Source organism: Phyllopteryx taeniolatus, chromosome 9, assembly GCF_024500385.1.
Source record: "Phyllopteryx taeniolatus isolate TA_2022b chromosome 9, UOR_Ptae_1.2, whole genome shotgun sequence".
NCBI classification, from domain to species: Eukaryota; Metazoa; Chordata; class Actinopteri; order Syngnathiformes; family Syngnathidae; genus Phyllopteryx; species Phyllopteryx taeniolatus.
This window is the reverse complement of record NC_084510.1, coordinates 6,136,225-6,162,440: the sequence shown is the minus strand read 5'-3', so window position 1 is coordinate 6,162,440 and position 26,216 is coordinate 6,136,225. Positions and strand designations below refer to the sequence as shown.

The 26,216-nt window shown below is 39.9% G+C and overlaps 1 protein-coding gene across 10 annotated transcripts in view; it reads left to right on the top strand.

The window, feature by feature from the left end:
* The window catches only part of chl1b (cell adhesion molecule L1-like b), a 102,592-nt gene that overhangs the window by 41,064 nt on the left and 35,312 nt on the right, over window positions 1-26,216 (top strand). For 6 of the 10 annotated variants that reach the window (XM_061785363.1, XM_061785368.1, XM_061785367.1 and 3 more), the window contains exons 2-7: window positions 12,461-12,649; window positions 17,425-17,442; window positions 19,520-19,628; window positions 19,827-20,017; window positions 22,023-22,145; window positions 25,888-26,058. In XM_061785363.1, the coding sequence (XP_061641347.1) occupies window positions 12,541-12,649; window positions 17,425-17,442; window positions 19,520-19,628; window positions 19,827-20,017; window positions 22,023-22,145; window positions 25,888-26,058 (721 nt within the window). In that variant the 5' untranslated portion in view covers window positions 12,461-12,540. Of the gene's footprint in view, window positions 1-10,878; window positions 10,988-12,460; window positions 12,650-17,424; window positions 17,443-19,519; window positions 19,629-19,753; window positions 20,018-22,022; window positions 22,146-25,887; window positions 26,059-26,216 lie in introns of those variants that run through there. The other 4 variants (XM_061785366.1, XM_061785370.1, XM_061785365.1 and 1 more) reach the window with 3 other exon arrangements.

Here is a 26,216-nt window from a genome sequence, read left to right as displayed (position 1 = left end):
ACACTCTACGGCATTTTGAGTCCTAGGTTACAGAGGTTTACTTAAATTCAGAACACACACGAAATACGACCACGAGTGGAATTCTATGGTATATTTAATGAAACACACAACTCCAACTACAAACTACAACAAGAAAATAACACTAAGGGTAAACGAAAGAAAAAAAATAAGGCGTACGAAAATGGAAATTAGGACATTGTGTGTGGTCGCTGGGCTAAACTAAATGAGCGTGTGAGCGTTTAATGCGTTGAGTCAGAGGGAGAGAATGCAAAGTTGGGATTTTGCATGAAGCTCATAATTTCCCCACAATTATTACGCACTGATGTTGTACATCATAGTAAGGATTGCAGTGTCGACTCATGAATGCTGATCAGCTGGTCTTTGGGGTGGTGTTCGTCCGGACCTCAAGCGGGAAAGAAGCAGGTTCGGTTGAAGAAAAACCAGATGCACAAAAATAAAAAGAATTAGGAAAGGAAAGTTGTTGTCCCGTTTGGGATCCGCTCATAACTTCCCTGCCGGTTGACCTGGTGGCGAGCCAAGCTCTGGCCCTCAGAGGCTTGCGAGATCCGTCAGGGATGCCAGCAGCTGCTCGTTGAGGCCCCGCCGACCGATCGTGGCTAGGGAAAGTGATCGGAGCCGCATGCTCGACTTCTTCGATCGAAAACGCCGCCAGCTTGGTTGCTCGCGCACATGGTGGCACTCCGAGGTGCCCGAGGACAAAAAGGGAACAAAAGAAGGAGGAGGCCACCCAGCTGGCGAGCTCCCAGCACAGAAGGAAAAAGAAGCCTCAACCCAACTCAGCTCATCTCTACTCTACTCCAGTCCTCCTCAGAAAGGTGTGAGTTTAGAGTTAAATACCCCAGGGGCGGGGCGTAGGAAGAGGGAGTGCAGACTTGGAGAAGACCACGCCCACCAGCCTGAATCTTGTCTGCAAATTTGAGTAAATGGGTTTTTAAATAACATTAATCTCAAACACTCCCAACTTTGTACTCACACGCATATAATCATTGCTTTAACTTTGGTCGTGGCAGATGGGTTGCTTATTGTTCAATACAACATTTCGTACTGTTTGATTTCAAATCTTGAACAGCTTTCAAAACCTTGCAGAGGACCTGTCAAAGTGAGAATGGGGACACAAACACCAAGGCATGCATTTGGAATATTTCTAGTTTGCAAGATATAAAAACGGACATTTTATCTTCCTTTAACAAACATCAAAGGCACGTCCACAAATTCTGCTTGCAGTTCCTCTCAACGCCAGTGGGTGGCACCTCACGCGCATGGGTGAATATGAAGGGAGTATCCCTCCAATCTTTTGGTCGGGGAAGGAGTCTTTTGAAGACAGGAATCAAAATTTGACGGGAAGCTGCTAATTAGGTAAAAGTCCACTTGACGTACACCAGGCCCTGTCCTAGTTGCCGTCTCACAGCAGGGCAGTGTGGAGGAGTGGGGGTTCTCAGGTGGTCGCGAGTTTCTGTGACACCTCAAAGTTGCGGCGTGCATGTCCGCTACACCATATAGTATTCTATTGTTTCCAAATCCTATAAACGTGTGATTTTTGATGCAGAAAAAAAAATATTTGCAGTCAGATTTGCGCTGACACAGCTCAGAGTTCTTCGGCAATGCATCTTCATTCAATCAACGAATGAAATTACCAGTACAGTAACAGTTACTAGTACTTAAAATGCACGAGTGGCGCATAAGTAGCCATGTGGCTCCTTTGAAACTGGTTCCTGTGTAACGGGAGCAAGCTCGGCTTTGCAGATGTATGTTAATAAACCTCACTCTCCCATCCTTAAAGAGGGTACTGGCCGCTGAGCTGGCGGGTCGGCCTATTAGCTCAACGGTCAGCGTTCTCATCTCCCAATGCGAGACAATGGCGGCGTGGGACTTCACTTGCAGAGTCGCTATGTACACCCCCAACACTGAGTACTGTATAGTTCATACAAATAAGAAGACTGCTCATGGAATTATGTGCACAGGTTTGGTTGATGCGGTTATAAGGGCCAGTGTCATGGTGACTTCAAACTTGATCCTGCGGGCCGGACAAAATTGCCGCGCGGGCTGGGAGATTGACATGTCTGTTTTAGTTGTACAAATATCAAGTATTTATCATTGCAATGCAATGTGTTAAAATTGTCCTCAAATTGGTAATGTATTTAAGAGATATGAGGATTATGGTACACGTTATAAAATTGTATATTTCCATGAACATGTTGGTAATTAATTTCAATTGATGAATGAAAAATTACAGTAAGCTTTCATGTTTGTCTGGGATATTTTTTTTTTACCATGCTGATCTAATATAAAACCGAAACATTGCATTTTCTCTCACTTCAAAGTGGATCATTTGGAATTATTTACAAATACTTTTACATTGGTACAGGTAGCTGTATACTTGGGGATTGTGAACTTGAAGAGTTGCTATGTATTTTACCTTAGTAATTTTTGTTTTGATAATAATCAATCATCATGTAGTCGCATTTTATCCCAGTCATCATGAAACGTTATGTCAATGAAGTTTTTATTACTAAAGTAATGATCAGTACATTTTTAACAACTTCAAATTCCTGACAAACTCATCTGTCATGCAATTGTATATATATTAACATCTTTTCCGACATATTTTTTCTTTGATGCCCTTTTATTGGGTTTGCAAGATAATGTGTTAGAAATGCCCAGGATGCCCTTTTTCAAGCTATTCTAGTTGGTCGAAAATACCTGGTAGATGAGACGGCTGGATTTCTCATTAATATTTGACAAGTAAATAAGCTACACTCTGATTGGATCGCTGTTCTCTTTTTTTTTTTTAATATGGAGCTGGGGTAGTGTAGAAACCAAATCTGTATTCGCTTCACGTCACAAGAGACAAGGAGGGGTTTCCCCTGGTAGATAGAAACACCATTTCTTATATTTTTAATAGATTGTGTGTGTGTGTGTGTGTGTGTGTGTGAGAGAGAGAGAGAGAGAGAGAGAGAGAGAGAGTTGCTGAGAGTTGAATTGCTAATAATTTCTTTATCTAATTTTATTTTCATGTTTTGCTCAGAACAGCATGTCTATAATATTGTTAATTGCAGGATTGATGATACTAAGAAATCATAGACATTTTCTGAAATATAATTATATCATCTCATTCAATATTTCTTTTAATGTGTTTGACATCTTCCAAGGATAATTATTGTGATTTCATTTACTTTTAGAGTTAACCAGTAAATAAACCAGAAGATTTTAACTGGTTTCACAGAATTATGTTTCCTCTGATGGTTGTACTTCATTTGCCATGTATGCCTGTTAAAACATGCCATGGAATTTCTTGTCTGACAGAAATATTTGTGATACAGTTTGTACTTTTACTCTTTACCTGAAAACAATTTCCACATAACAAGCAAATGTAGATGCTGACTAAATGCTGAATGGGTGAGTGTTGCAATAATATAAACCTCCAGTATTCAGTATTGCAATGTTTATAAACCTGTAGTATTCAGTATAAATACTGTCACTGTGACGTAAATCTTGAGTTTCTAGTCTTGTAATCATTCCACTGGATTTGTCTCAACACAACCTCGGCTTGACCCTATGACAGGAAGTAGGCCACATATCTGATAGCGGCATTATACAGCGTACCCTCTGTAGTATTGTCCAGATGCTCTGCTCAGGACCAGAACAGGAAATTCAAGCACTGAATTATAACACCGAAGCTTTTGTTTCACTGGTAATTATGTTATGTCTTTGAACAGGCATTTTATACAAGCGCTGTATGTATTTTCTTCTTTTTTGTTCTGACTGTAATCAGAAATCTAGTGTGGTTAACTAAAATACATTGCGTCAGGTTTTGATGTAGGGAAAGATTTGAAATACAAGTGGCATTAATCATGTCCTGCTGTGGCATAGATACGTCAGGGGAAATTGTCAGCATTTGTCAACCCAAGTGAATGAATGCAGAGAGGAGAACGCTGTGCTTGTTCCCCAAAAATATTACTCCAGTCAGTGCAGTACAGCTAGTGAATTCATCTCTCTGCTGGCCACTGGGCAATGCTCCCACACTAATGTGATTACTGTCCTAGGAAGGGGGCACTCCTGTGGTGCTTCAAAGAGACCAGATCAGAAGCAATATGATGAAAAGAAAGCTGTAAGATGTGATACACACAGGTGCGGCACACCTTCAGCTTAGCTTAAACATATTAACAGGTTTATCGTGAGGACAGCATTGGCTTTGTTTTGACATGCATACAGCATGCTCAAATAATTAGATTACATATTTCATTTAGGAAATGTTTTGCCAATGTGGAGAAGAGAGCGGAAAGGTTTTGCTATGTTCCTGATTTCTGTGTTGCTTCAATACGGCCAGCTGCAAACCATTTCGCACTAAAAGAGACTAAGTACATCTGTTCTTGTGTTCTTTTTGTTATTGGTTAAAAAAAAAAAAAAAAAAAAAAGTCCCTTGAGCCTGCCGCAAACCGAGCGATGCGTAGCCCATCACTCGGCCACTGGTTTTGCGGAGTTGCACATTGTAGCAACTCACAGATAACAGGCAATCAAAATGCATATAACAGGCAATCAAAATGCATATAAGCTTTCAGTTTTGCGCTGGCGAGACCCCCCTGAGCCAGAGTATATAAAGTATACATGTTTTACAGCAATACTTAACTATATTTATAATTCCACATCTACCTCTTGATGAAATAACGAAGCTCGCAGTCTCTGTCGCCAAAATGTACACGAGTGATGTAAGTACCATGCCGAGTACCTTCAAGCGAATGGGAGCGAGGCCGAGCCATTCAATATCCCCACTCTTCTCTTTTATTCAAGCCCACATCCTTTCTGTAGCAACCAGTTTCTCCCTTAACTGTCACTCTATCTTTTTATGGTTTAATAAAAGTGATAAAGTACAATATACTGTACAGTATGTGCAGCCTCAAAAGTGTCTATCCAAGTGTTCAGGGCGTCCATAAATCAAATCGCTCAATGTGCGGGTGTGAGTCACCAACTGTCTTTTTTTTTTTTTGTGATGGTCCGATCCAAGTCAGGTTTGACCCCATCGCGCGGTATGCAGAAACATGTATGGTGGTGCCTTGAGACACGAGTCACTCGTCTTTCGAGTTTTTTGCAATATGAGCTGTCATTCTGCCAATTTTCTTGCTTTGATTGTGAGCGCAGATATGCTGTATGGTGGCAGTGAACTCAACTCAGGCACCCCTGTAATGGGTCAAAATAAGTGGATATTACTCTCCGACACTTCCTGCTTTCTTGCTGTTTTGTGACAGCAGCTCTATCGACTCTTGCTGTCTCTCAGGGTTCATATTGGATTGGGGAGGTCACTCTTCAGCAGTTCATACAGAACACACAGGTTACAGAGCTTCTAAGTTCCCTCTGCCTACTAATGCTACACACTCCTGAAATATTAATGGTGGCATAATTGAACTGTCACTGCTACTGTGACTGAAGTGCAGCAAAATAGAACAATTACAGAGGCAAATTATCCAATTTTGTTCCCACTTCCCAATCTCATTTAGTGTCTTGTTTCAGATTTTGTCCTACCAATAATGTTTTTAATAATAGATGACTTGCATGGCCAAGCTTGTAGTAGCAAATTGAATGCGCTTATTATTGCCAAAGGAAAGACTGGTTTGTGACAAAATCTGGAAAATACTGTAAATAAATACACAATGTGTTTTTTTCACCATGTGTGAAACAGTCCGTCTTCACACTTGCAGAGAAGAAAATTCAGGCTCTTTATTAAGCGGTTCTTCTTTAATGATAAATGATTACAGGATTTAGTGTGGAACTATTATTATGAATGTCAGAAGAGTGTGAAGCTCCATCACTGGTCTTAAGCAAAGGCAATATTTTAATCCAGGCAGACAAGACGAAGAGCTGCTTAATCCTATTACAGGCTTTCACAGTAAACTACACTAGGTCCACACGTGCCTGTCTGTTGTCTCTATGTGAGAAAGCAGCAGATGGTGCCAGCTAAAGAGACTGCTGTACTGAACTTTGCATGGTTTCTCTTGGACCCCACACCGCCCTCAACAACATTTCCACAAGTGTGTGGAATTCCCTAGAAAACAACTTGTCTGTGTTCTTTCCCCTTAAAGTGAGTAATGATACAGTATTGTGAATTTGTAATGTGTAAGGTGTTAGAGGGTCAAAGCCAAGGTGCAAGGCCAGGACAGATGGTTGGAATATGATGACGGATCTTGCCAAAAATATAGAACAGGTTTGCCAATTTTTGTTTCAACAGTCAATAAGTCATTGAGTGTGTCATAGAGATAAAGGATTTGCAGCAAAAATGTAAAAATACATATACTAAAAAAGACAGTGGTATGAACTAAAGCTAAAAAAGTATTTACACAGAAACTAATAAGAGAAACCTCATTCTGACAAAAAAAATTATTTGTGCAAATAACCGATAGGCATTCAAAGAAATGTCCCCAATAGATGTATGAAAAATTAGCAACCAACTGTTTGTTAATTTTGTGGTCCTTTTTAATCAACTTTAAATGGCATAAAATCATTATGGTACATTTATAATAGCTATAGTAGTAATATACTTTTCTTTTCCCAATTTATTTTTTTATGCTTCACTAATAACCGCCACTGCATTAAAGTCTGGTGTTCATTTTGTTGTGGCAATTCTCAGAACACATCTGAGCTGTTCATCACTCAGCTGGGATCTGTACGATGTTTTGTTGGTGTTCATCACACTTAAAAGTCTGTTCACACACATGTAGAGCCAAACACTACCAGCATCCTTTGTGGCATGTTCTGGATTTTTGGGAATTTGTCTGCGCTTAATGAAGCTTGAAACTCATCCAGTTTGTGAGTTGAACTTCTCTTTTAAGACAGTATCACATTGGAGATCAATCAGTTGCATCTGCAGGTCCCGTGGCGCTGTTTCAAGGTCTTGTGTGACTGAATCTTGGATGGCAGTTTGTCAGATAAAGGTGTTTTGCTGAGCCTGTAAGCTTGATTTTAACCGCTGAGCCATAGCCATCAGTTACTGCGTTGATTGGCTGTTAGCATAATCAGCATGCTTGGTAGAAAAGTGACAGCTGATGTTATATTCCTCTAAAACCCCAATGGTGTCTTAACAAATTAGACATACAGCCTTTGACTGGACTTCAGTGAAAAAGTATTTAGTAGTCCATTCTATATTAAACACTTGGCACTCACTGTCGACTTTTCTTTTCTTTGGCCCACTCATGGTTGAAGAAGGGTTCAGAGCAGTGGCAGAGTAAAAACAGAACAGCCAAAGTCAACTCAATGTATCACTGTAACTACTGCGCTACCTGGTGGAACGACTGGGCATTACAGTATAACTTTGTGAAACCACTGGGCATTACAGCACAACCTGGTCGAACCACTTGGCATTGCAGGACAAGGTCAAATGAATGTAGTCATGATTTTGATATGATTTGCACGATTCTGTACCAATCTTTGGTGGGCCGGATTAAAATGATCAACAGGCCGGATGTGGCCCGCAGGCCGTAGTTTGCCAACCACTGGCATGATGCACAATGATAAACTCGGCAAGTAGTAGTGAAGCACCCCACGAGTAGATTTTTTTAATATATCTTTGTCGACATTTGAATTGTCTTTCTGCATCTTGACTCTTTGACACTGTTTTCAAGAACAAGCGTCACGCCAAGACTTTCAAAGTAGTGAAAATGATTTCATTTGCCTCCGACTGTTTCCCTTTTCTTGCCCCCTCCACTGCAGCGCGTCTGTCCCCTCTGAGTCTTGGCTAACTAAAGTTAGGGTTTTTATCGGCCTTCCCACAGTGAACAGCCTTTAACCTCCTGCCAGATTCATCAATCTCCGGCTGGTCTGATCACTGTTGAATGGGGCGGGGATTAAGAAGACCCTGTGGTCTTTAAATCAGGCAAGCTTTAGGGGGCCCCTCGTGTTCATCATATACGTCGAATAGGCAGCATAAACGTGACTTCTATGTAGACATTATCACTTGCCATAGTCAAGTCCTTAGCGAACCTCCCACTACCAGATGGCAGTGTTAGTTCTCAATAAATGTTTAATAGGGGGGTAACAAATTAAATTAGAAGGCAAATCACTAAGCACAGTTTGAACAAAATGTAAACCATGCAAAGTGGTGTGAGGTGGGGAGCGACCTTTGCTGCATTGCAAATGTGGACATTAAGAAAACAATGCTTTGGGGAATTGGAACTCCTCCTATCCCTCCTCTTTAAACCATGCCGAACCCATGAACAATGCATGAATCAACTACAGCAAGCCTCTACATTTTGATTTCATTCCGCGTTTCACAACATAAATCAAAATGTGTGAAAAACGTTGAAACAAAAGAATGCCTCAAGCTTTTTTTCAGGGTGACTTATAACAATGAAACACCAATCTTCAGTTCCAGATAAGGTCAATAGCACTGAATTGTGATTGAGTGTGTTGTATGTAATGCTAACCGAGAGCCTTGAACCCCATTGCTGATATATGTGGGTGGAGCTGAGGTCACAGGCTGGTTTAAATAGTAGTATTGACCCACGAGGACCCTAGGTAATTAACTTGAGGAATTATTGTTACGTTCAGAGGGCATGTTCATTTGAAAATAAGTCTGTGTGGAATTAAATAAATTTGCTCTTTGGTCTCTGGTCAATCATTAATTAAAATTGCATCTATAGCAGTTTGACCCCAGTGTATTCCCAGATTTGAAAAAAGCCGACTGAAATCATACAACTACTTTGAGCATTAAGCTATTATACAAAGTGCACACTGTAAGAGAAATACAATGGCAATGCTCAATTATTCTTTTTTAATTGTTTGATGGAGATTTGTTCATTTTAGGGTACATTAACACAATAACAATCTAGTAAAAACATAATACCTAACTTTCAAATGTTTCACGTATTTTTTTTTTTTAAAAAGGTTTCACGTTCAGATTAAAATGTTGTCAATAGTATCCCCGTTCACAAGGACGTACAAACAAACAAACAAACAAAAAACGCCTGGAAATGTTACTGTATAATGTTGCTTACAGTGCCAGTACCATGTGTTATGTTTTGAGTTGTGTGTCAGCTGGTCACGCACCTGCTAATCTTCACTGAAAAATTTGCCTCATCAAGCTAAATATGAGCATAGCAAATGCAAGGAAAGGCTTGCTGGTTTGTCAAAACTTCCACTTTGAGACCCATTTTCAACAGTTTTTGTCAAATATTTAAAATGTTGTCATATGAAAAAAAGATATATATTTTTTTACATCAGGGACTTTTGTTCTTGCATCTCTACAATTGATCTTACGTCATCAGATATAACCGCACACTATTTGTTCCATGAGCATATCCTTGTTACAATGATTTGTTTTGTTTTGGTTTTCTTTTCATTAAGATAGAGAATGTCTATTGCAGCTTAGAATTACCTTATAATTTACGCATCCATTATGGTTGTGACAAAAACACATTTGCCCACTGACCTGCCTGGACTTTTCCGAATGGTTTCACTTGCATATTTCCTAAATGGAAAACAAACTATTTCTCAAACTCTGCAACTTGGGGAAAAAAAAAAAATCCGATCCTTACATTTATGCCATTTCGCAAAAAATCCCTTTCAGTGTTACCATATCTGTGTTAACATAAATATCCCTTTCAGTGTTACCATATTTTGAGCGTTATCTGGTAAACTAATTACTCAAGCATGATATAGTGCACTGGGTTACTGTCAACATGAGGAAGACAAGTGAACATACAGCCGAGATGCTTGACGCTAAAAGCAGCCAAACCTCAGTCTTTCAACAATTTAACTATGCCTCAAAACCCCAAGCAGCAATACTAACTGCAATGATACATGTTACTGTATGCTAATTTTGAAACCTTTTTTATCAGACGTGGAGACCCTCAAACAGCTCTCTGATTAAATCGCCTAAACAGACTTTATGAATTTTATGTTGCTTTTAAAGTCCTGCAATTGCCTCCCAGTCCATGGTGTAGCCCTCTGGCCCAGATTAAATGTTGCTTCTGCTCAGCTGTGACCCTAATGAGCATAAGCGAAAAAGAAAAAGGATGAACGAATGTGATTTTAAATGTGACATTCCACCATCCATCCTTAATGTTTTATTGAGGTTATCCTGTCCTCATTATTTCTTCATTGTACTGTATTAGATCTCTGTCTCGCAGATTGATAGAGTGATTGGGCTTTTATGAATATCAATATGTTTAGACAGAAGGGCTGGTGAAGACCTCAGCCAAGGTCAAAGATATATGTTATGACAACAGCCACAATGATAACGCAGCAATCAGGTCAATAGACGGAGATATGAGTGGAAAAATAGTCTGTACTATGAGTTGTGATGTATATCTTTTTAATTGCTTAGAAAAAAAACAATACAATTGAACACATTATAAACCAAACAATGTAAACTACTGCAACATTTTTATTTTCTTTTGTGAGAGGAATTTTTATGTTTGAGTTACAAACACCCTGTCATCCTCCACGTAGAAGCCAAAATGGTACAGTACAATTGTCAGCCTCTGTGAAACCAGATGTTTTCTGCTAACCAAACTATGGATGCACAAGCAAACAAACAAACGAACAAAAATTTCCATAGAATAAATATATGATCATAAGTACATTTACAATGTTCACGATTGTGATGCTAATTTCCGTTAGCCTGTTATTTAGAACTGCCACTGTGTGTTAGCATCAAGTCCCTCATTGCTTTGTTTGTTAACCATAACTTTGAGAGGCATTATCACATTATTGGCATTGATTTTAAGTTGTTTAAGTCTGATGTTATGCTTTGTAATTGAACAAAAGCTTTATGTGTAGTTGTATTTTACTTTTATCAGGACTTCATTTGAAGTGGCGGCACGGTGAAGAAAAAATGGTTTGAGGGTCTGCCTCACAGTTCTGAGGACCGGGGTTCAATTCCCGGCCCCACCTGTGTGGAGTTTGCATGTTCTCCCCGTGTTTGCGTGGGTTTTCTCCACCCACTCCGGTTTCCTCCCAGATCCCAAAAACATGCATGGTAGGTTAATTGTGAATAATGTTGTGTTAACAGTCTTTCATGACCAATGAAAATGTCTTTTTGTGGTTCCATTGCCCCCTACTTGGTTCGCTTTTTTGAAGACAACCATGGTTAACGAATGTCATGTTTTGATATCATGATTTGCTGTTTAAGTAGGAAAAGAAATCTTTGATAATTATTGTTAAAAAAGAGAAGAATAAACAGAGAATCACGGCTCAGCCAGCACACCACACTTAATGAACTGAAAAAAGTTAATGTTCTGTAGCACACAATTAAAATGTGGTAAATTAATGTAATTTTACGTTCTTTTTCTAAAAACTAATCAAATATTATATAGCAATCCCTCTCATATCGCAGGGGTTAGGTTCAGGACCACCTCTGCAATCGGTGAAATCCACGCAATAGCGTGCATTTTTCTATCCCCCGCGTTGGGACAGTCCAAGCTTAATGTAAAAAAATCTTAATGTTGCTTAGTGTCATAAAACTGCAATCAATTGTCAGCAAAATTTATGTGGACATCTCTAAGTATGGCGGCACGGTGGACGACTGGTTAGAGTGTCTGCCTCACAGTTCTGAGGACCCGGGTTCAATCCCCGGCCCCGACTGTGTGGAGTTTGCATGTTCTCCACGTGCCTGCGTGGGTTTTCTCCGGGCACTCCGGTTTTCTCCCACATTCCAAAAACATGCATAAATTGGAGACTCTAAATTGCCCGTAGGTGTGACTGTGAGTGCGAATGGTTGTTTGTTTGTATGTGCCCTGCGATTGGCTGGCAACCAGTTCAGGGTGAACTCCCGCCTCCTGCCCGATGATAGCTGGGATAGGCTCGAGCATGCCCGCGACCCTAGTGAGGAGAAGCGGCTCAGAAAATGGATGGATATCCTGCATGGGGTCACAGCGAGCAGGTGCCATTCCCAGTTGATTGCATTTGAAAGGCAGACTATCCCCTGGTCAAGACACCAACCTTTCACACTCAGATTCCAACTGAGTGAGAGCTGAAGTGCCTACACTGAAGTCAGTGAATCACTAGACCGTCAGTGACTAACATGAATTTCAAATGAATGTAAAATTAACACCAGAATGATGTTGAACATTTGTCAAGCATCGTTAAATCAACAGTCTCTATCATTTTATTTCGATGGTCTTAAAGAAAATACACTTTATGCAGGTTTAGGCATCAAACTTACAAAATATACTGAGAGACAAATGATGGAGGGTATATATGTGTGTGGGTGGCTCACTTGAGTGGGCAGGTAGAAGACTTTGATGTGAATATTTCATCAAAATTTACATGTTGAGCAGAGTCCCTTTTGCCGTAAATGAATATATTTGGGATTCCTGGTTATGCATGACTGAATAGAGAGAGAGAGAGAGCTCTCAGTCACGGGGGATTTGTTGTGTCTGGGGTTTGCCTTTTGCTTTGCCAACACGTGGGTGGACTCATGGGGGCTTCTCCGTCTGCTCTACATTCAAAGGTACAACTTCTTCAGTGCTCCAGAGACAAAAACTGAGGAAACCTTGGAAAGCACTTTTTTCCTGACGTCTAAGATCAACAATGAAAGTCATGACACTACAGAGAAGCTGGAGAATCATTGGCATTCTTGCCTCAGTCACCTTTATCTCTGTCTTTCGTATCTCTACAGCCATTGATATCCCACTGGAAGGTTAGTGATATCTTTTATTCTTTATATCAAAACTTCTATATGTACATACGAACATATAATAAACTAGATGTGAGGTTAAAAAAAATTATCATGAAAAATTACATGTTAAGTAATTTAAAGTAATCCAAGATGTCAGAAACAAATTGTTACAATTCTTAACTACAGAAATTTTCCATAAACTTGTTAAAATGAAAAGAAAAAATGAAAAATCAAATATATTTGATCAAATATTTAAAATTAAATTACTACTTGTACGCGACAAAACACTGTACCATTGCTCTAATCGAAAGTGCAAAATATCTTTCGAATCCCAAAAACCAAAAAGACTTGGACTGTAAGATTACCAAACTTCAACCATAAATTTGTTTCCAACTGTTTATATGAATCATTTTAAAGTTCTTCTTCTGAATACAAGAGGACTACTTTATCAGACTTCTTCCAAATACAATAACTTACAAATAGTGAAGTGTGGGAGAGTAAATTATGCTCTGGTCTGGATTACTCTATGCAAGTGTACTAGTTTGTTGCCACTCCCTGTTCAAGTTTACTGTAAAACTAAACATACAATACAGAGAATGACACATCTTGTACTTAACCAAATCACATAACTTTGCCTTACAAAAGTCTCATAGTGCAATGCTAACACACAATGAAAAATGTCATAGACAAGCTAACGAAACTAGCATCAGTGTTGGAATGGTTTTACACCTTTTAACGGATATTCAAACACAAACAGTACAACAACACATGCACACAGACACTATAACAATACTCACAAGCATATATTATTACAAATAGAAACAACTAATGTTACTGCAGCTTAATCTTCTTTGTGTTCCACCATCAAATCTGCAATGCTTGTTTTATATGTGCCTGTATGTATTATAATGTCCCCCTGGTGACTAAAGGCCTCTTTATACTCCCGCACTCGCGCGGCCGACAGTGCCCGCATTGCATCACGTGACCGACGCATTGGCCCGCGCGGCCCCTCTGCGTCACTTGACGCCCACACGGCAAAAATTGTTGCTGCGCGTAGAACGCCGCGGAGATCATCTCTCGTGATTGGTCCGTTTTAGTCACACGCTGTGATGACCTTCTCAGCGTGCCCCTTGGTTCTACATACCATCTACGCCGCCACCTTCTTGATCGATTTTGCAGCATAATTAAACGTATGATCTGGTCATCTAGGTCCATTTGTTCTATCAGACACTGTTCCGCGGTTGCCATTGTTGTTGCTTTGTTCCTTGTTGAGGAAAGGACAGTAAAAACGGCTACCGGAAATGGCCAAAAAATGTAGCGGAAACTCCACCCTGTGGTGTCCTCGCCAATACCAGCCGTAGAGACACCATTGACTTGGAGGGGAACTGCAGTACATTTTCAAAACTGCGCGCGTGGGTTGCCCTCGAGTATAAAGGCAAACTGCGCGTGGGATAGCCGCAATGACATTAGCGCGGTCACCGGCTGCGCGAGTATAAAGAAGCCTTAAGGTGTGCACACCACAAGGAGCAGCACAATATCCATTGAATTAAAGCATGAAAAATATGAGCTGAAATTGTTTAATTTCTGTATGGTTTTATGGTTTGTATGTTTTCATAGAGTACAATACTGTATTGCTAGTTTTCTTATTACAGTCACAGAATGGATTAAATTTAAGTCAAGGTCCCACTGTACTGTTTAAAATTGTATGGAAAACATTGGACCATTTCTGCTGCAGATTGAGAAATTAATTTACTTTCCACTTACATGTGTGCCTTGTGGGGCCCACCAGATCAATGAGGGAGCTTCACTGAAACAATTGCGGTGTGTGGCACTAGGCACCCAAAACTTATAACCAAAAAAATATACCCAATACCATAAAACCAATACTTAGCCAACACATGCACAGTACATACTGCTACCCACTGGGTGGGGGTGGAACATCTTGTCACAATGTCTTTTTTAATTCCAGACAGACATGTTTAGGATAATTTGCCCTGGGGTTGGAGGCCAAATCCGGCCTGCGATGTAATTATATTTGGCCACCAAGACCATATCAAATGTGTATTAAAGCTGGCCCACTAGTTAATAGCGCATGCGCTGCTAATACTATAAATCACAGAATGCATTGCTAGTGTTTTAGCGCATCAGTCAAGATTATTATTATTATTATTATCCATCCATCCATCCATTTTGTGAGCCGCTTCTCCTCACTAGGGTCGCGGGCGTGCTGGAGCCTATCCCAGCTGTCATCGGGCAGGAGGCAGGGTACACCCTGAACTGGTTGCCAGCCAATCGCAGGGCACATACAAACAAACAACCATTCGCACTCACAGTCACACCTACGGGCAATTTAGAGTCTCCAATTAATGCATGTTTTTGGGATGTGGGAGGAAACCGGAGTGCCCGGAGAAAACCCATGCAGGCACGGGGAGAACATGCAAACTCCACACAGGCGGGGCTGTGAGGCAGACGCTCTAACCTTTCGCCCACCGTGCCGCCATTATTATTATTATCCATCCATCCATTTTCTGAGCCGCTTCTCCTCACTAGGGTCGCGGGAGTGCTGGAGCCTATCCCAGCTATCATCGGGCAGGAGGCGGGGTACACCCTGAACTGGTTGCCAGCCAATCGCAGGGCACATACAAACAAACAACATTCGCACTCACATTCACACCTACGGGCAATTTAGAGTCCCCAATTAATGCATGTTTTTGGGATGTGGGAGGAAACCGGAGTGCCCGGAGAAAACCCACGCAGGCACGGGGAGAACATGCAAACTCCACACAGGCGGGACCGGGGATTGAACCCCGCTCCTCAGAACTGTGAGGCTGACGCTCTAACCTTTCGCCCACCGTGCCGCCATTATTATTATTATTATTATTATTATTATTATTATTATTATTATTATTATTATTACAGATTTAGTCAAGGGCACCCTCTTTTACTGTTGCAGTCATTAGCAACTATACTACTAGAGTCCTCAAGCAATTATATACCGTAATTTCTCGTGGATAATGCGAACCCATGTATGATGTTTTTTCAAAGAATTATTCTAAAATTAGGCGGCTCGGTAGCCGACTCGTTAGAGCGTCAGCCTCACAGTTCTGAGGTGCGGGGTTCAATCCCCGTCCCCGCCTGTGTGGAGTTTGCATGTTCTCCCCGTGCCTGCGTGGCTTTTCTCCAGGCACTCCGGTTTCCTCCCACATCCCAAAAACGTGCATTAATTGGAGACTCTAAAATTGCCCGTAGGCATGACTGTGAGTACGAATGGTTGTTTGTTTCTATGTGCCCTGCGATTGGCTGGCAACCAGTTCAGGGTGTACCCCGCCTCCTGCCCGATGATAGCTGGGATAGGCTTCAGCACCCCCGCGAACCTAGTGAGGAGAAGCGGCTCAGAAAATGGATGGATGAATGGATGGATGCGCACTATTGACTTTTGAAAGTTTTTGGGGTACAAATATTTTTTTTTTAAAAAGCGCTTTATACATGAGAAATTACGGTACTTCCCCTTCCCAAAAATTGCCAAACGAAAGCTGTTAAGCTTTCAAGACAGATGAGAGGTAGGTTCGTAGGAGGTTTACGACAGATTTTACATTTTAGATCGACAGATGTTATCTATTTAAATCAGAAACAAATACCACTGATGGGTCTTTTATTGCACATTTGATTTCTCGTGTTCATAATATTAAAGTTTACTTATTCTCAATTTAGTTAAGTTGTCTTGTCGTATGATAAGGTTTAATATTGCATACCATATCTGGAGAGAAGGAAAAACATGCACAATCAAAGTCAATTACAATAAATATTGAGTTTGGCCCGCGAATTTGTCTCAATTTCTAATTTTGGCCCAATGCGAATTTGAGTTTGACAATGCTGAATTAAGCTTTAAGGCAGGAGCTGCCCACTAGAAATGCCATTATCATCAGAAATAATGTAACATAAAATATATTTTACACTGAAGAGAAGTGATGATAAAAAGATGAAAACATGAAGAATCTAGCAGCCATCAAACTCAATGCACATCAAAATGGCATACAAGCTAATGAAATTCCATTGTGTTCAGATTTGCAGGGAAGGTGGAGTCGTTGAATTTAGTTGGGGTAAAACCTCAACTGTCACCTTTCAATCACAGAGCTGACAAATCGAGACAACCATTCACACTCACATTCACACCTACAGGCAATTTAGTCTTCAATGACCCTTTTTTTATGGGAGGCAGTTTGACCATGGAGAACCCCCACAAAAGCACAGGGAAAACATACAAACTACACACAGAAAGACTTGAGCCAAAATAAATTCAAACTTGAAGCTAAGCCTTGGTGGTGTGAGGAAAACATGTTAACTAAATGCATAACTGTACAAGGAAAGGTTATTTATAATTTTTACAATTCCTTTTGCTTACAGTCATATACAGATAAACAAATGGGAAAAAAAAATCCATCCTCATTGGGAAAACAAAGACGTTGAATAATTTAGAGTACGCTTACTTTCATCAAGCACTGCGTGAATGGAATATATTTACAGCTATTATCTCACTTGTATCATGTTCTTGTATCTTTAATGTGTGTGTATTTGAGTTTCCTTGGAAACGCATAGCAAATCCCTCCCTCTAAATTATTCAAGACTGTCTCGTAGGGTTCGATAAAGAGGAGTTCAAACAGTTTTTCTAAAAATGAAAAAAACTTTTTGCAGCTCAGTCTTAAGGGGGAATAGCATGTGAGAACAAGGATTAAATCCCAAACTACTCACTTTTTGCTTTCTCTAATATCTTTCCATTGCTGCGTTGGATTTTCTAGTTTTAGGTCATGTAAACAGTAAGTCTATTCAACAAGAAAACTGTGGCTTTGTGTTATTGGAATTCCATCCCCATCTCATATGTTCATCTACTGTCATGTTGTTGAGCAGCACATTTGTTATTAACCATATTTAGTTCACCAATAGCCCATTTCATTCCATGGTGGGATTGTTTTTCTCATTGAAACATACAATGGATGTTGTGTAGTGCAGAGTTTATGTTTTTAATTTATGTCGTAACTCACGTTTTGTCATCATATTGACAAAATATCAATATTGCAACAATATTATCACTCACGGTACAGTAGTGATACACCAACATGGGATGTTGGTTCTGTGTATCAATGTACGTTCTGTTAACAGTCTTTCATGACCAATAAAAATGTCTTTTTGTTGTTCCATTGCCCCCTACTTGGTTCGCTTTTTTGAAGACAACCATGGTTAACGAATGTCATGTTTTGATATCATGATTTTCTGTTTAAGTAGGAAAAGAAATATTTGATAACTATTGTTAAAAAATAGAAGAATAAACAGAGAATCACGGCTCAGCCAGCACACCACACTTAATGAACTGAAAAAAGTTCATGTTCTGTAGCACACAATTAAAATGTGGTAAATTGATGTAATTTTACATTCTTTTTCTAAAAACTAATCAAATATTATATAGCAATCCCTCGCATATCGCAGGGGTTAGGTTCAGGACCACCTCTGCAATCGGTGAAATCCACGCAATAGCGTGCATTTTTCTATCCCCCGCGTTGGGACAGTCCAAGCTTAATGTAAAAAAAATCTTAATGTTGCTTAGTGTCGTAAAACTGCGATCAATTGTCAGCAAAATTTATGTGGACATCTCTAAGTATGCCCGCTTCCCCATCTGAAAATATCACAATGAAATCATTAATATTTTATGGACGTTAATCGTTTTCCTCTCTATAAACCCTCACTATAGAGAAAAAGCCAATGTCTCTTTAATGTCACAAAACAGCGATCAATAGTTACCAAAATGTATGTGGCCATCTACCGATGCCTAGTTCAATCTCTGAAAATATGAGAATGCAATATTTAATACAATAATATATAATAATATAATATTTTGGATTTTATGGACGTGAAACGTTTTCCTCTTCGTAGGCGCTCACTATAGAGAAAATCTTAACGTCTCTTAAAGTCACAAAACTGCGACCAATCGTCACCAAAATTTATGTAGACATCTCTAATTATGCCCCCTTCTGTATCTGAAAATATCAGAACGAAATGCCCAGTATTTTGTATTTTGTGAATTTTACATCAATATGGACTTCAAGGGCTGCATGACTCTCACGGCTGAGCGGTGAAAGTAAGATTAGACATAAAATATCATATCATATTAGAATGAAAGTACAATTTTTTTCACAACCCCTGGGTTCTGCTATGCATTTATACAATGTGGAAGAGTTTTTTCATTTTCTTTATACCTACTTTATGTAATACGCTCTTTGAATATTTAAAAATGTTTTTTTTAAACCCCGCATTGCACTGAATCGGCAATAGGTGCACTGCGATATAGCGAGGGAACACTGTATGTTAGTTTAACACCTTTTAATCATGTGTAACCAATGTACATGTTCAAATTAAGTAAATTCAAATGACTTTTTGATCCGTGGTGTGTGTTCTGAAATGGTAGTCTGCTTTTCTTGCTCATGAAATAAAATTAGACAAGTCAACTTATCATTGGACTACACTTCTCCATATTGTCCATACTTTAGTTGTGATGTGTTATTTTTTTTTCAAATAAATAAAATTATAGGGCAACAGTATTGTGATATGTTTTGGAGAAAAAGTCTCACGATACAATTAGAGATACCTATAAAGACCACCTTAGTCAAAACACACTGACATTACTTAGAGTGAGTATATATTCTGAATATAGAATGAATAATCTGGAAAGAAAAAGTACCAAATTGAATGACTGTTAGGGGAAATGTTCGTGCTGGGATCCAACCTTCGAACCTTTCAACATGCTCTGTAAATTATATTGATTGTGTGATACTTGTCAATGTCTGTATATAACCTTTTATTATTTACTCAAATGTTCATGTGCTCTGGTTTGTGGCCCAGTTGAGCAGCTGCCCACCATCACTGCCCAGTCGCCAAGCTCCCTCATTGCCTTCCCTTTTGATGAGAGTTATCCCATGACGTGCGAGGCCAAAGGGAATCCCGAGCCAGAGTGAGTAGCAAGTTTTGCATCACCTCAGCTTGAAGGACAGAGAGGAAGGAAAGCTTGATAGCAGCCAAATGAAGACAATGTTATGTTGCCAACAATGTGATAAATATTGACTTTGTGTTCCTCAGCACAAATAGTGGGAAACATGCAAACTGCAATCTCATCTGAAGGCATTGCCTTTTCACAACTTTCATTGTGTAGAATCAGATGGATGAAAAATGGCCAGGAATTCGACCCCTCTTTAGATCCCCGGCTGATGAAAGAAGAGGATTCTGGGACCTTTGTGATACCCAATAATGGGAACCTTACAGAGTACCAGGGAACCTATCTTTGTTACGCCTCAAACAAACTGGGGACCGCCACATCCAAGGAGATTGAATTCATTGTCCCTCGTGAGTAACATATACACTTGCCTGTGTGTGTGTGTGTGTGTGGGGAGGTTACACCTTTTTCAGAGCAGTCCAGTCGTGGTAGCCCTTTCCATTGTGAGTCAATTTGAGGTGGCAGAAAGGATTTAAGGGTCAGTTTCATATAATTTGATCAATAACAGGAAAGGATTCCAAGGCGTTCAAAGGGAAATTCAGTGGGCAATGTCTTTACCGTTATCAGAGGTGGGTAGTAACGTACAACATTTACTCCATTACATTTACTCAAGTAACATTTTGAATAAAGTAGAAGTAGAATCATCTTTTATTGTCATGAACATGCATGCATGCACACGAAATTTGTTCTCTGCATTTAACCCATCACAGTGAACACATACACGTGTTAGTGGAACACACTGGAGCAGGGGGCAGCTGAAGCGCCCGGGGAGCATTTCAGGGTATCAGTGTCTTGCTCAAGGACACCGCAGCCGTGAGTCCGGGGGATGTTGGCGGATGGTCCGGTCAGGGTCTTGAACCTAGGTCCCCCACGGTGGCAGGCAATGACCTTAACCACTGGGCCACGGCTGCTTGTACTTGTACTTGTCTGAGTGTTTTTAATGAAGCATTCTTTTTACTTTTACACAAGTTTTTACGTTAAGAAGAAACCGTACTTTTATTCCATTACAATAATCTACATGCCACACGCTACTCCCGTTTACTTTCGTTTTTGACTTCCGCATCGGGCGCCGTTGCGCCAATCCACCATAATTGACTCCAGTTCACCAATCAAACAAGGCAAGAAAGAAAATTGTCCGCACACAAAGTCTTCCATTGGGCGTCATGGACCCATCAAAGTGAGTCATGACAGTCGCGCACGACTCATGTTTACATTACAGACTACGACAAACAACAGCTTTAACATGCAGCGTAGCGGTTTTTGCTGTTGTTTTGGCTGTGCATATGACAACATTAGCTCTTTTTTTCATCACAAGTTTAAAACATGCATCTTCTAGGGTACGTTCTGTTGTGTTCTCTCTCTCTCTCTCTCTTTCTCTCTCTTGCACACACGCACACACACACACACACACACACACCTACATACATACTATTCACAAGTCTGGTTGTGCTGTTTAACAAGTAGAAACAATATAGTATAAGACCATTTATTGGAGCTGAATTTGCCTTAATTTGTTATTTTACAAAGAGTATATTTTATAAAGATTTTAATGTTTTAGATTCAGTGATATTGTTCAGCAATATCTGAATTTGCACATTCATATTTTATTTAGTTATTTTTATTTTATTTGATGTCTGATTTGGAAAACTACTTTTTACTTTTACTTGAGTCATATTATTCGAAATTAACTATCACTCCTTCCCATGGATAGTGTACATCATAGGACACTGCAGCTCTATTGTCACTGATTAATGTAATGGCTTAATGTCGTCACATTCTGACATTAATTCTGTCGTCGAACTATTACACCTAGAGTAAACAATGTGGAAAAGAAACTTAACTACGTCATACACGTAACATAAGTGTTCAATCAACAAAAGATCTACCTCGCTGGCTGCACATATCCAAAAGGGAAACGAATGAGTTCAAAAATGTCCAATATACTTGCACAAAATCACAACAAATCTTCTTGTACCTTCAACTGTGTCGATAACCTTCTGACTGATGGATTATACTCTCAGTCGTCAAACCGGATGTGCATCAATTTAACCTACTTCTTGCATACTTTACAGAACCCGCAAGAATCGTTTGTAACAAAATACATATTTAAAACTACACACAAACTAACTGATACGACTTTATGGCAGTTGAAGTAACAGCACTCTTACTCGAGTACAATATTGGGCTACTCAACCGACACCTGACTGTTATTTATCACATTATATGAAAATGACACTCTCAGATTGACCTGCAGTTTAGGAAAGCTTTGGGAGTCGGTGAGAACAAAATTTTGCTAATAATTTCCACCCATAGGACACTATTTTACTCATTGCAATTTTTGTCTTACTTTTCTAGATGTCCCAAAGTTTCCAAAAGAAACGCTCGATCCTATTGTGGTGGAGGAAGGCCAGGCTTTTACTTTAAAATGTGAGCCACCGAAAGGAATACCCCCTCTGCAGATCTATTGGATGACGATCAGTAAGTAATACTTCAGTCTAATATATCTCCTGAATCCTGAATATACCTCTGCAAATATTATCTCCACGAATGATGGTTAACACTATTTGTGTCTTCATATGAAAGCCGTTTGAGCATTTATTTAAAATTCTTGATATCCAGCTTATTGTCCATGCATACGCTTTGTCCTCACTATCGTAAAACAGTTCAGCACACTAGTGGAACGATTGTCTTACTCGTAACATTTATTCCACGAGTAATGTTTTTCCACTATTGCCATCAACTACAAAATGACATTTCTGCACACTATTAGGACAACTTTAGCCTACAAGTTGAACAACTAGATATTATTCGGGAGGCAAAACTGTGGGCTCGTCGACATTTATTACTTGATTTTATAATCTTTTAATTTTAGTAGTATTACTAGTGTGCAAAAATGTCATACATGTTACAGAAATGTCCTACTAGTTATGTTTAGTCACGCACTAATGGTGTGTAATTACATACTAGTCGAGCATTGGTGTGAAACTCAAGGCCCAGGGGCCAGATGCGGCCCGCCACATGATTTTATGGCCCGCGAAAGCAAATCATGCTCGTCAACTTCCGTGATTTTTGCTAAAATTATTGCCTTTTTCTGTTATCAAAACCTTCTTCTACAGTAACTTAAATACAACCCCAATTCCAATGAACTTTGGACGTTGTGTTAAACAGAAATAAAAACAGAATACAATGATTTGCAAATAATGTTCAACCTATATTTAATTGAATACACTACAAATACAATATATTTAATGTTCAAACTGATAAACTTGATTTGTTTTGAGCAAATAATCATTAACTTAGAATTTTATGGCTGCAACACGTTCCAAAAAGTTGGGACAGGTGGCAAAAAAGACTGAGAAAGTAGAGGAATGCACTTGTTTGGAACATCCCACAGGTGAACAAGCTAATTGGGAACAGGTGGGTGCCATGATTGGGTATAAAAGGAGCTTCCCTGAATTGCTCAGTCATTCACAAGCAAAAATGGGGCGAGGTTCACCTCTTTGTGAACAAGTGCGTGAGAAAATAGTCGAACAGTTCAAGGACAATGTTCCTCAACGTACAATTGCAAGGAATTTAGGGATTTCATCATCTACGGTCCATAATATGATCAAAAGGTTCAGAGAATCTGGAGAAATCTCTGCATGGAAGCGGCAAGGCCGAAAACCAACATTGAATGCCCATGACCTTCAATCCCTCAGGCGGCACTGCATCAAAAACCGACATCAATGTGTAAAGGATATCACCACATGGGCTCAGGAACACTTCAGAAAACCAATGTCAGTAAATACAGTTTGGCGCTAGATCCGTAAGTGCAAAGCAAAAGCCATTTATCAACAGCACCCAGAAACGCCGCCAGCTTCTCTGGGCCCGAGCTCATCTAAGATGGACTGATGCAAAGTGGAAAAGTGTTCTGGGGTCCGACGAGTCCACATTTCAAAGTGTTTTTGGAAATTGTGCACGTCATGTCCTCCGGGCCAAAGAGGAAAAGAACCATCCGGACTGTTATGGACGCAAAGTTCAAAAGCCAGTGTAGTATATTTCAGTAGTACCACAATCAGAGTTCCTTTGCAAGGGCCAAATGTTTGGAGATCTGTATTCAAGCCAACTATCTTTTCTTTGAAGTTCTACATCAAAGGACTTCCTTAAACCATTTGTATGTTTATTAGGGTTTTCATTCTCCCCCCAGATAATAACATGTCTTGGGTTCACAACAGGCATCCCGGTCTGCAAAGAGGATTGTTTTGCATCTTACATGATGAGGGAACCGGGTGTGAGCGTAGTTAGAAGGTGAGGCGCCAGCAGTCGGGTTAGATTCCAAATATGGTCATGAGGAACGGCCATCTGCCGGGAGCATTTAGGGAGGGGCTAATTCCACGCCCAGAGAATTAAACCTTGATAAACTGAGATCCAGGGGTTTTTCGGGGGCTTTTTCGTTGTTCTGGCAATGTAAGCAGCTGTTATGACACTAAGGCTTGTTCAATATATCGAATTAGCCCATTCATCCCATGCCCGACGGACATCGGAGTTCTCTCGGGTGACCTTCGACTCGGAACCACAGGTGAAAAAATCCACCTCACCAGCATCTGTGATGGTATGGGGCTGTGTTAGTGCCAATGGGATGGGTAACTTACACATCTGTGAAGGCACCATTAATGCTGAATGGTACATACAGGTTTTGGGGAAACATATGCTGCAATCCAATTAACATCTTTTTCATGGACGCCCCTGCTTATTTCAGTAAGCCAAACAATGCCAAACTCACATTCTGCACGTGTTACAACAGCGTGGCTTCGTAGTAAAAGAGTGCGGGTACTCGACTGGCCTGCTTGAAAATTGAAATTGAAATTATGAAGCGTAAAATACAACAACGGAGACCCCGGACTGTTGAACAGCTGAAGCTGTACATCAAGCAAGAATGGGAAAGAATTCCACCTACAAAGCTTCAACAATTAGTGTCCTCAGTTCCCAAACGTTTATTGAATGTTGTTAAAAGAAAAGGTGATGCAACACAGTGGTAAACGTGACAGTCCCAGCTAAAATTCTAAGTTAATGATTATTTGTTAAAAACAATAAAGTGTATCAGTTTGAACATTAAATATCTTGTCTTTGTAGTGTATTCAATTAAATATAGGTTGAACATGATTTGCAAATCATTGTATTCTGTTTTTATTTATGTTTAACACAACGTCCCAACTTCATTGGAATTGGGGTTGTAGATCAACATGAAAATTCCATCTCATCGATTTATCGATCAGAGCTCCCAAGTGGTGGCACGGTGGCCGACTGGTTAGAGCGTCTGCCTCACAGTTCTGATGACTGGGGTTCAATCCCAGGTCCCACCTGTGTGGAGTTGGTATGTTCTCCCTGTGCCTGCGTGGGTTTTCTCCAGGCACTCCGGTTTCCTCCCACATCCCAAAAACATGCATTAATTGGAGCTTCAACAATTAGTGTTCTCAGTTCCCAAACGTTTATTGAATGTTGTTAAAAGAAAAGGTGATGCAACACAGTGGTAAACATGACCGTCCCAGCTTTTTTAGAACGTGTTGCAGCCATACAATTCTAAGTTAATGATTATTTGCTAAAAACAATAAAGTTTGAACATTAAATATCTTGTCTTTGTAGTGTATTCAATTAAATATAGGTCCAACATGATTTGCAAATCATAGTATTCTGTTTTTATTTATGTTTAACACAATGTCCCAACTTCATTGGAATTGGGGTTGTACTACTTGAACAATCTATTATCCTTGTCTTCTGATTGCAAAACTAGTTATCCCTCAATTTGTTGTGTAATGGTAATAATATGATTTGCTGATTAAACATTTATATGGTTTCACTGTTCTAATGGCCCTCTGAGGGAAATCATAACTACAATGCAGCCTGAGACAAAAATTAGTTTGACACCCCTGTTAAATAGAATAAAATGGGGAGACATTTGTTCGATATCTTTGATATCCATCTTAAGGTCAATGTATTAGTATGCGCTGTGTCCTTACGAGTAGTGAGTGGAACAGAAATGATACTAGTGCGCTGAATTGACGAAGAGCATGTTGGACAAAGAGCGTACTAGTACAAGAGATTGAAGAAGAATAGAATCAAGAATATTGATTAAAAGGCTCAAACGGCTTTCCATAGCCCTCATTTTCTTTACATGTGTGATTAGAAACACCAAATAATTGTTTTCATTTGCGAATAATTTGTGTACATTCTGTACGCTCAGACCTTCAACATATAGAACAAGATGAGAGGGTGTCTATGGGCTTGAATGGAGATCTGTACTTTTCTCACGCGGTGGACAAGGACAGCAGGAGGGACTATTGCTGCTTCGCCGCCTTCCCAAGAATACGAACCATCGTTCAGAAGACAGCCATGTCGGTCATTGTCAAGACCAGTAGGTGTCACCTCTTTCTTCCTAAATCAGCATGATTAATTTGCACATTCATAGTCATGCAATTATACTGCCATACCTGTGCCATGCTTTCTTATTCATATGCATGTCCTTGGTTCTAGTTTGTGAACTCAGTAATGCTCGTAATTTTGCATCCACTT